Genomic DNA, 12,388 nt, shown 5'->3' with positions numbered 1-12,388 from the left:
GCTTCTAGCACTTTTCCTGGACTACTGGCCCATAGAAATACTGCAAAAACAAGTAAGCACTGATGGAATCATTTATTCTGACATTAAATCAAACCACACCTCAATCTGTACCAATGTCATTTGCAAGCACCTTATAGGAGTAAGTTACATTCTATAAAATAAATTATTCTTTCCCCTCCTCTGATGGGAGGCCTAGATTTCTTAAGAAATTACTTTAATAATCTAGAGAGGACAGAGCTGTAACAACATGAAAACAACTGAGAAGCAGGGCTTGTGCACTGACACAAGCCACCCAGGGGATTTTAAAAAGAAAGAGGCATTGCTTACATGAAGTGGTCGAAGGTAAGCTAAGGACTTCTTCCACCACTGCCCGTCACTGACGGCCTGCAGCACAGCCTTGGTGGTGGTCGTGGTGCTCGACAGGACCTTCATGGTTGCAGCAGTGCTCCAGTTGAAGAGGTCAGAGTTGCTGCCAGGAACACTGGCTTCGCCCTAGTTAAAACAGAAAACGGCAAGAGCAAAAAATGCACATTGTCAGAACAGAGAGTGATAATGAGACTACTTATACTTATCAGACATGAAGATAAATTTAAAAATCCATCTTTGCCAGCAACAACAAAAAATGTGAAACAGAGCACTATCGGCATACTGTACCTCCTTGGATCATTTACAAAGAAATTTGGTAACAGAAAAATCATCATTGTCCATTAGTCAAATAATCCCCTTCAGAACATTTATAAAGCAAATAATGGGTCCTCTACTTTTTTGCATTCCAATACCCTACCAATGAGAAACTCATGTTTATTTCTTAGACAATTGAAAGTATTTATTATTTAGGTTAATTATGAAATAAATTATTCATCTGAACAATGCTACTGTGACCCAGACAAAGGTACAGGATTGGGAAGACCCATCTATAAATGTTAATAGGTATTTTGTTTTTCATCTAAATAAATGGGTGATTGATAGTATTTGAAAAGTTTATAATGTGAAATCTCCTGCCAATCTTGAAGCAATCAGCTAAAATTCTGGCGATTTACTCATCTGAGAGATTCCATGTGGAGAAAAATACTAATATATTAACATTATTTTAAATAGAAATGACAACAACCACATCTGCTTTTGATCAAAGAAAAACACTACTTGTTCTACAAAAACAAAGTTCTTGGTTTAGTGTTTATCTACTTCCAATCATTTCTTCGTAAGTTTCGCATTCAAATGAAAGCAAAGTCAAGGCCTAGTCCCCCTATTTCAACAGCCTTCCTAATACTGATAGAAGGAGAGTTAAATAGTTTAGCTATTTAGGTCCACATCACATCACTCATTTATGCATTATAAAAGTAATTAAAAACATAAATCATGTAATCACTCAGTAATTGCCAGGACATCACATATCACAAATACTTAGGACAGAACGTAGTAGACTGTTGTAGACCAACCTGGCAGTTGCCCTATATGGTAAGTAGAATTACAGGCCCCCAAAGATGTCCACGTCCTAATCCCTGGAAGCTGGGAATACACTGGCTTCCATGGCAAAGAGACTTTGCAGATATGATTAAGGACACAGACCTGGAGGTAAAATGGTTATCTAAACTACTGGAATGGGACTGACCTAGTCACACAAGCCTTTAAGCAGAGACCCTTTCCCAGTTGGGGTTAGAGGGAGGTTATTTGGGACATGCCGTGGGGCAGAGGCAAGAGAGACCTGAGGCACAAGGGGATTCAACTCATTGTTGCTGGCTTTAAAGATGGAGGAAGCAGCCACAAGCCAAGGGATATGAGTGGCATCTAGAAGCTAAGAATAGCCCTCAGGTGACAGCCAGCAAGGCAACGGAGACCTCAGTCCTATATTCCTGTTGGCATCATGATTTTGGCCATGTTAGACTATGTGGAGATCTACCCAAGTCTGCCGGATTTCTGTCCCAAGGGAATTATAATCAATTTGCACGGTTTTTAAGTGGCTCAATTTGTGAAATATGAATAGAAAACATCACGTTAGAATACTTAACTTCTAGAAAACCACTGTGACCTTTATTCTTACTTGCAAAAGGAAACGAATTCAAGCTATACTATCCAGTACTTAAAATTTACCTAGTTTGTTAAGGTTTCTCATAAGGTTTTTTAAACTGTGCTTTTAACACACACACACACACACACACACACACACACATGCACACACACACACAAAATTGTGTCCCAACACTAGAAGAAATTATAATTATGTGACATAGTAGTGGTGCCAGCTAAGCTACAATGGCAACCATACTGCAACATAAATGTATCAAATCAGGGGCCCCTGGGTGGCTCAGCAGGTTGAGGATCCCACCCTTGATCTCAGTTCAGGTCTTGATCTCAGGATCCTGAGTTCAAGCTCTGTGTTGGGCTCCACACTGGGCATGGAGCCTGCTTAAAAAACAAAAAGTATCAAATTAATAAGCTGTATATCTTAAGCTAACACGATATTTTATGTCAAATATATCTCAATTAAAAGTTTTTAAAAATTGTGTTTTCCTATGGGCTTTTTGGCCACTGGCAATAGTATAAACTATTAACTTAGTATAATCACTGTAATTTGATTATGAAAACAACAACATAAAATATGGATGTTAGTAAGGAAAAAAAAATCATGGTAAGTTGCTTGTATACTCATAAGGGCAACCATGGCAAAAATAACTGTTTGGGGTTTCACTCATTATCCAACACTTCTGAAAGGACAAAGTAGAAAGTTCTATGTAGGAAAAAATGTCATTCTCTCTTCCAGAGTAATCAACAAAAGCTTGTTACATGCCAGGATGGCTCAAAGCGCTGCATATGTATACTGGGCATACAACTGAAAAGAAAAACACACAAAAAAACACCAATAATTTTAATGGTAGCATTACTAGAATTCTTTTCTTTCCTTAATTTCTTCACTGTGTGAGGAGATGGCAGTGGCGGCTGATTTATTCTCCACCTTTGTCCTGCAGACAGCTGGTTCATCATGTCTGACTTAAGTCAACAGAAGAAAAACAAGCTGATTCTAGCTTCTGCACCCCAGAGGCCCCTCTTTTCTAATAAGGCTACAACCTCACCCAACGAGCTTCTGATGGTGTACATGGCAATGTTAGCTCCAGTTCCCATTCTGCACTGATGGGGTGGGGCCTTTTTCCACTGGACAACTGGTCATTGTGCATGCAACCGATCAAGTCCAGCCTAAGCACTTCTCTCTGGGCTCATGAAAGCTCTGGAGATCATGTACACTTGGCTTCAATCAGTTTCTAAGTTTGTCCCCCTAATAACTGTGCACAGAGTGGAAACAGCTCTGTGTGTCTCTCTATGAATAACACACTGCCAAAAATAGTTCTTTGCCAGAAATAAAGCTCAGAATTTGAAGTATATGTTGTCTCTTTTTAAACAGATGTAGATTTGTGTGTGTCAATTTAAAAAATAGGTAAAATATATAGTAAGCATCTCAATTTATTGGCTAGATTTTTGAATTACTTAAAATTTACAACTAAAACAACAAAAACAACAACCACCACCACTCAGAAACAAATGAGAATTCCTTGCCTTACTCAGCAGTTACTAGGTGACTCTTATAAGGCCTCATGCATGATACAAGCAATGAGGTGATAAAAACAAGACATAGTCTGTGCTCTCAAGTTGCTCTGAAATTAGGGAGGGAGGCAGAGATGCAGACACATCACTGCAGAATAACATCAACTTCTAAAGCAGAAGTGCACATAAAGCACTTCAGGAACACAAAGAGAGGTCATACCTCCTCTGCCTGGATACACATAGAGGGCTTCAGAAAGGAGGGAATATTCCAGCAGGCAAGAAGGCAGGCCCTCCTGAGGAACAATGGCAGAGATACTTTCAGGCAGAATTATACAAAAACAAGAGCACAAAATGAAGCAATACCGGAGGAATCTTAGTAAGTCAGAGAAAGTGCGGGCACTGGCACACAAGGACAAAGAGCAGAACACTGATGGAAGGAAGGAGAGGGAACTAGAGCCCAGCTGACCAGGCCAAAGCAACCTCCCTGCCACCTTGACGGATAGGGAGTAACGTAATCAGGTTTGTGTTTTAAAAATATTATTCCAGGCACAAGAATCCAGATAGGAGGTTGGTGCATTAGTCCACGTTTAAAATAATCAGGGACTGTATTAAGATCATAATGACATGAACATATGAGGTTACCATAGGGTATTTGTCTACCTGAATGCATATATTAAATATAAATGTTTTTATTTCTAAATCCTTCTAAAAGTGAAAAGAGTTGAGGTAAGTCAGATAAGCAGAGAAATTCAACTTTCTAAGAAATTAAGAGCACGGTCACCAGGCTGGGTCTTAGTGAAGAGCTGAAAGACATACAGAAGACAGTCAAGAACATAAGCAAATCGTTCATGGTCAGCTGAGCAAGGTTAGATGCAGCAGGGGTAAAACTGAACAACGCAAGGTACTGAGGAAGAATGAACAGAGGACCTGGTTCACAGAGAGAAGTAAGATCTAGACATCTTTTTCCTCAAGGATCTAGACCCTCAAGGGTCTAGCAGAAGTCCTGTTTATAATATATAAGAAACGTAAGAAAAATATTTACTAAGTGCATTACTATGTGTTAGAGGTACTGAGCAGGTGTTTCCTGTGGTCACTACTAAGTTGTACACTAACATTGCAGAGTAGGTATGAGAATGCCAAATGACAGAAAAGTAAGTTGTAGATCAAGTAAGCTAAATATGCTGCTCACAGGCAATTGGCCTACGGGTGTCTCCTTTCTTCTTGACCAGGTCTGGCCATCAAAATGTGTGGTCCACTTGTTCTTCATAGAGTTTTGACATATTACATACACACAGACACACACATGCATTTAAGGTCATTTATTCTTCTGTACTGTAAAACTAAAATCTCATTAAAGATGATTTGAAAAACAAAAAATTAGGGGGCAAAAAGATAGTACTTATTCACAGTTCCATGAAACAAACACAATACTGTCAGTATACTTTCTCCATTTGGGTCTTTAATCCAAGCTTAGAGATCTTTCTTTAAAACCTTTTCATTTAAGGATAAGATATATCAAAAAATGTGTACACGCGAGTGTACAGGTTGATAAATTTCAACACGCTTATGTAATTCGCACTTAGACTAAGTAACAGACCACTTCCAGCATCCCTGATGGTGCTTTTATGGTCACTTCCAGCCCACTCACATGGCCAAGATAAAAACTATTCTGACTTCCAGCAGCATAAATTTGTTTTGCCTATTTTTATACTTTATATGAATGGAATTGAGTCTAATCTCTATCATTCAACATAAATTCATTCATATTCTTGTAAGTCGTTGAAAACTGTCCAACTCACTGTCAGTGCAATCCTGTTAATGGTACAGGATTATACAGTGTAAACAGAACTTAACCTTTTTTTCTGTGATGAGCACTTGGGATACTCTGCAGTTTGGAGCCAATACCAAAAGTGTGGCCCTGAACATGCTAATAATTAACTTTTGGAGAACGTATGCATTTCTGGAAATAAGGATTACTTAGACATAGAGTATGCATCTGTTCAGACTTAGTAAATAGTGCCAAAAATTTTCTAAAATGGTCACACCAACTGATACTCTATCTAATAACCAATTACAATAAAAGTTCTGGTTACTCCACACCCATGCCACATTTCATATGTGTCTTTTTCCTTTTAGCAGTACCAGTGAGCAGCATCTCTCTGTGGTTTTAATTTGTACCTCTCCAGTGACTAATGAAGTTGAATAATTTTTTATGTATATGGGATCCCTGAGTGGCTCAGCAGTTTAGCGCCTGCCTTCAGCCCAGGGTGTGATCCTGCTAGACCCCAGATCAAGTCCCACATCAGGCTCCCTGCATGGAGCCTGCTTCTCCCTCTGCCTGTGTCTCTGCCTCTCTCTGTCTCACTTTCTCTGTCTCTCTCTCTCTCTCTCTCTCTCTGTGTCTCTCATGAATAAATAAATAAAATCTTTAAAAAAAAAGTTTTATGTATATGTTGGCTATTTGAGCATCTGCTTTTGTGAAGTGTCTGTTCAAGTGTTTTGCCATTCTTCTGTTGGTTATCTGTTTTCCTTATTCACTTTTAATTCTTTATATATTCTGGATACACATCCCTTATTAAATGTATAAATTGTGAATATTTTCTGCTCCTTAGCAGATTATCTTTTTGTTTTAATGTTGTCTTGATTAATAGTTCTTAAATTTTAAATTACTACAATTTATCAGGTTTTTTTGACTTTATGATTAGTATTTTTTGTATATTTAAGAAATCAGGGGCATGTGGGTAGCTCAGTCGGTTGAGCATCTGCCTTTGGCTTGGGTCAGGATCCCAGAGTCCTGGGATCAAGGCCCTCATCAGGTTCCCTGCTCAGTAGGGAGTCTGTTTCTCCCTTTCCTCCTCACTGTGCTCGTGCTCCCTCCCTCCCTCTCTCACATTCACACACACACACACACACACACTCTCTCTCTCTCTCTCTCTCTCTCTCAAATAAATGAAATATTTTTAAAAAAATCATCGCCTACTCCAAGGTCACAAAGAAGTTCTTCCATATTTTCCTTAATATGTAAGTAAAATCCTGTTACAACAATTTGCTACCCCCTCTCCTTTGCATCTGTAGCATAAATGCATCCTTCTAATGCACTTACCATAATATACAGATATTTTGTTTGTCTGTCTTCCCAACTAGACAGTAGCTTTTGAAGGGTAGGGACTATATTCATTCATTACTATATCCTCAAAGTAGGTAAAAATCCCTAACCTGTAGTTTGTATCCTTAGATATGTATAAGAAGTCTGGTTTTACTGCCTATTTAACTGTTTGAGGATACATTTTCTAAAGCTTAATATGTTGTGCCTATAGTAGCTAACTGTTATTCAAATAAGATTTCATGCTACATTTTCAAATCTTGTTCATCTTTAGAATCTCCTTGAGAGGGAAGCCTGGGTGGCTCAGCGGTTTAGCGCTGCCTTCAGCCCAGGGCCTGATCCTGGAGACCCGGGATGGAGTCCCACATTGGGCTCCCTGCATGGAGCCTGCTTCTCCCTCTGCCCATGTCTCTGCCTCTCTCTCTCTCTCTCTCTCTCTCTTTCTCTCTCTCTCTCCGCCTCTCATGAATAATTAAAATTAAAAAAAAAAAAAGAATCTCCTTGAGAGGGTATATTGAACAATTTGAATGTCATCAACGAATCCAAATATAGAATTAAAAATATAAACAAGGTAAGAAATATGGCTCTTAAACACAATACCACTTCACTCAGAGGAAAACCAAGTCAACTGAAAGATATAAAAAAATACAGGTGATAAAACAATTATTCCATTTCATAAAATGAACCTAAACGTTACTTCTAGTTCACATGGATAGGCTAACTCAAGATAGGAAATTCAAAATACATGAAACTTAAAAGTTTGTTTCAGAAGATAAATGAAATTTGCATGTTCAGAAATGTGTAAGATAAAAGAATTGTAAGAGAGTCCCCCCAATGAGGATTACAAAAGTAAAATAAAAAGTTCATTTGGACCACAGAGGACGCATCAAACTTGTAGAGTCTATCAAGATTCTACTGTAACTAAGAGTAATTAATGAGGAAATAGTTTTCCTTCAACTACATGTAATGGGGAAAGAAAAAAGAGGTTAGGCAAAATTTACTCCTCAAATGATTACTACTGGCACTCTTTATATTCATAGTTGCACATTGCTAATTAATTTAGAATGTGTAACAGCAGAAATAGATTAATCCCCCAAACCAAATCAACAACGCCCAGCATAAAATTTAACATGAAATCTCATTAATGTCAACTGTGTTACATAGCTCAAAGGTTAACTGATTAAGCATTGATAGTATTTTTCAAATTCTGCAACAAACACCATTACCATCAGGTTCATGAGAACAAGAATAGCTCCACATGTCAAGCTTGGCTTACAGAAATGATTCCTGTTGATCAATTACTATAAAGAATAATCTATTTTGGAGTTGCATTCTCTGGTGTCTGGTAACAAAAGGGTTTACATATGAGAAATCAGGATGCCTACCATAAAATGAGCTGGCGATATACACAAACTATGTAAGGATTACAAAGAGCACTCGAACTGAACTCATCCACTATCCCTTCTCCTCCCACAGATCTTTAGATGATCCAAAGTTCTTCCCTGCACCTAACACTTACAGTAAATTTCACCCTGACCTCAAAATGGTAAGAATACAATCTTTATTACTGGTGATGCTACTTTTAGAAGTATCTGTCAGAAGAAGCAGTAGAAAAATACCCCATAGAATAAATCACTCACTATAAAGTCAGACTCTGTTTCGGTTCATCTGCTAAATAACAGACTGAGTTATAATTTAGATGTTTTTACCTCTGGAAGTCATGAACCACGATACAATTCTGATGAAAGCTTTAAGTCCTTTCTCCAGAAAAAAACTGCACACGTATGTAGACAAAGATAAACATACAAAGTCACAGAATGACACACACACATACACCAAATACGACACATGATTTCAGGGGCTTTGGGAATCAAACCCTTCCTGAATCTCCTAGCATTCTTGGGCCAAGATTAAGAGGCTTGCAGTTAGGAGAAATAGAAGTAGATGAAGTATTATTTTAATTTTCTTTTTACCAGGCCCAATTTTTAAATCACTTTTGATAAATGATTTGGTGTTCTTAATACATCCACAAAATAAATTTACTGAACACATACTTCTGGCATGCCTACTATGTTTAAGACCCAGTGTTAGGCAACAGGGTTACCGTGATGACTACGATGTTATCCCTGCTCTCAAAGAACTCATAGTACATTAGGAAAGAAAGGCAAATAGAAAATTTGTCTTATTTTACCAATGAAATGAGAACTTATCCAATTGGATCCCATTCAAATATCCCCCCCCCTTATAATAACAGAATCTATCTCCACCCATCATATCCAAGCTTAACCTTCCTCACTTATTTTATTCACATATTCAACAGATATTTTTTATATTAAGTATAACAAGGACAGACAATGTTCTAGATACTGAAAATAGCATGAACAAAACATTGTTCCTGCCACAAAGATCTCCCCCTACCATTCCAAGAGGACGTAAGTAAAAAATTAATATAAACATATCAGAGAAGTATATCTGATAAATGATAGGATAAGAGCTAAGAAGAAAAATAAAGTAGCGTATAATTATATATGTAGAAACCAGGGAAGCTCTCACTGAGGAGACATCTGAGCAGAGACCTGGAAGAAGCGAGGCCAAGTCATCTGGGTATGTAGGAGAACACTGCAGATAGAACAAAGTACAAGGACCCAGAGGGAGAATTTGATGGGAATGTTTAAAGAATGGCAAGAAGGTCAATATGGCTAAAGTGTGCTGAGCAAAGCCAAATTTGGGGTAGGAGAGGAGACAAGAAATCAAGTCAAAACAGGAGGTAGGGAAACAGATCATGGGTGTCATTGTAGGAGATCCTAACCACTTAATTTGTACTCCGAGGGACGTGGCATGAGTATTTTTAAAGAATCGCTCTGGCTGCCTTGTTGAGCACAGACAACAGCAAGGAAAAGAGCTCAAGCAGGCAAACAGAATAACCACCATAAAACTCTAGGGGAGACACAGTGATAATTAGACCAGGGTGGCAGCAGTGGTAATAGGAAAATATGGTCCACTTCCAAGTCTACTAGGAAAGTGAAGCCAAGAGGGTTTCTTGACAGATCGTATGTGTTATGTAGGACAAAGAGAAGAACTGAGGATGACAACAAGGTTTATGTCCTAAACAACCAGAAATATGGAGCTGCCGTTTTCTGACACAGGATATAGCACAGAAGGAACACCACTGTTTGCCCAGGTGGAGGGTGGGATGTTAAAATCAGCGGTTCACTTTTAACACATTGAGGCTGATGTCTGTAAGAAAGCTAAGTACAGATGTTAGTTTGGCAGCCATACATATAAGCCTGGAACTCAGAAGATGAGGGCTCATGGTATAAGCAGGGAATCATCTGCACAAACTTGATATTTAAAGTCATGATAATGGATGTAATCATTTAGGAAGGAGTGTAGATAGAGAAGAGATTTAAAGACTGAGACCAAAATAAATAAATAAATAAATACATAAAATAAAAATAAAGACTGAGACCTGGGGTATCTACCATTTATCTGGGAAAATGAGGAAGGACCAACAAACATGAGGAGAATAAGTGGCCAATAAAGTACAAAGAAGACAAATAGGCTGTCCCTGAAACAAGTATATATCCAATGTCACTGGTAGATCAAATAAGATAAAGACAGATTTGACCCATGAATTTAGCAATAAGAAGTCACTGGAGATCCAAACACAAGCTGTTGTGATTAAACAGAAAGGAGAAAAAGACTCCTGATGAGTAGATAAAAGGTAACAGGAGAAAAAGATGTGACCACTGCTAAGTGAACACAAAGGAGAGTATTAGTCCCTAAGAACAGTAGGTGTGAGCTCCTCCAGGGGTGAGTGATCATATCACAAGGCCTCCTTAAAGGGAAAGGAAACTGACAAATTCTCCAAATTTCACTGAAACTATTTTATTTTTGAAAAGTTATCTTTTCAAGTGGATTTAAGCAGCAAGACTAGATTAAAAGTAAAAAAAAAAAAAATCTTTGTTACTAAAAGAAACTTAATGAAAACAAACAATTAGAAATCCATGAGCCCTATGAAGTTTCAGGGTGGAATGAAAGAAAAAAACCAAACCTGGAATACCAATGGAGGTGTGAAAGGAGGCAGCTAATCTAAGCCTTTGTGAAAAATGGAAATTCGTGATACAGATTCTCCAAGCCAATCATAATGATAAGATTCATAGTCCTGACCATCAAACTATGGTCTAGGCAAACACATTATCCTACAAGCATGCCAGTAAGCAGGTGGACTGCATCCTCCTTTGGTCAGCTCTCAGGAGGAAACACTACATACTGACTGAAATGTGTATTAGAATGGTGTTGTCACTGTGTTACTACCTACTTCACGGATGTCACTGATTATCATAAACCCAGTTTCCCATAGAAAACACTGACCAGGCAGCAGAACAGTAAAGAAGCAGTATCAGCAATTACACAAACTTATGGAAGATACATCACAAGAAAATAGGAAATTCTCTAACTCAGGAGCCCGTTTCTACCACTTTAACCCAGAGCAATGCTAGTTTAACTATGCAAAATACGTACATAAAATGGTTAGTGCAGCTCAGTCTAAAATAGAGGAAAATCGAACACAATCTAAATGTTCAAAAACAAAGAAAAAGATAAATAAATCACTGTATATACATCAAAAGACCACTAACTTACCTTTATATAAGTGGTTTGTATATGAGACAAGTATCCATGACATATAACATTATATGAAAAAAGCCTCAAATTAATTTATGCAATATTATTCCATTTTAGTGCAAAAAATAAAATAATAATTCTCCACGAGACAGATAAGAGATGCACAGAAAACCTGTTTATAGTCAAAAAAAAATCTGGGAGATATATGTGTGTGTGTGTGTGTGTGTGTGTGTGTGTGCACGCGCGCGCGTAAACTTAAAAGTGTTTACCTCTAAGCAGTAGGATTCATGGTATAGGTAGAAAGAACCAAGAGAAGAAAGAGGACTTATCATATTAATGTATGGATGATTAAATTATTTCATCTTTTTAAAAAGTAGAAAAATCAAAGTTACCACAAATTTTCACATACTTATCAAAAGTTAACAAATGTTAATATTCTATCACAGATGTTTCACTTTTTCACTTTCAGGAATAAAACATGCCAAATAATACCAATTATCTGAACCATGTCTCCTTTTAAATGGATTGCTAAGGGCAACCCCGATGGCGCAGTGGTTTAGTGCCGCCTGCAGCCCAGGGCGTGATCCTGGAGACCCTGGATCGAGTCCCACGTTGGACTCTCTGCATGGAGCCTGCTTCTCCCTCTGCCTGTGTCTCTGCCTCTCTCTCTGTGTCTCTATGAATAAATAAATAAAATCTTTAAAAAAAAAATCTAAATGGATTGCTAAAATAAAAGCCTGTGTTATTTTTGTAACTAAAAAAACCCATTATGAATTCCAGTTAAGATGGAGCAATGAAACCATGTTTCAGTGTGCTCATTCTGCTCCAAAATACTGAGGATAATTGATGAAAAGAGTAGAAAGGCACTCAAGTTCAATGGACTTCAACATTTGGGGGCTCAGAATTCTGAGCTGGTAATGGCTGCCAGTTGCTCCTATCCAGAGAATTGTGAATCAAAAGGATGCCCTATAAGAAGCTCAGATCCACTGCCTGGGACTATGTATTTATATAAAACTGCAGGTCTAGAGAGACAGAGAACTAAGATACGGCCCACGCCCCTCATTGGTTCCATGTCTGTATTTTTCAGATCCTCAACATTACAAAGGGTAGTGAATCTCGTGT

General features: G+C 38.0%; 1 protein-coding gene across 3 annotated transcripts in view; it reads right to left on the bottom strand.

The window, feature by feature from the left end:
• Positions 1–12,388, bottom strand: part of NBAS (NBAS subunit of NRZ tethering complex) — a 316,983-nt gene that overhangs the window by 126,595 nt on the left and 178,000 nt on the right. For all 3 annotated transcript variants that reach the window (XM_072767683.1, XM_072767684.1, XM_072767686.1), the window contains exon 36: positions 328–492. In XM_072767683.1, coding sequence (XP_072623784.1) covers positions 328–492 — 165 coding nt within the window. The remainder of the gene's footprint in view (positions 1–327; positions 493–12,388) is intronic.

The sequence above is a fragment of the Vulpes vulpes genome, chromosome 8, assembly GCF_048418805.1.
Source record: "Vulpes vulpes isolate BD-2025 chromosome 8, VulVul3, whole genome shotgun sequence".
Lineage (NCBI taxonomy): Eukaryota > Metazoa > Chordata > Mammalia > Carnivora > Canidae > Vulpes > Vulpes vulpes.
The sequence above is the reverse complement of the archived record's forward strand: the minus strand, read 5'-3'. Positions and strand labels throughout refer to the sequence as shown.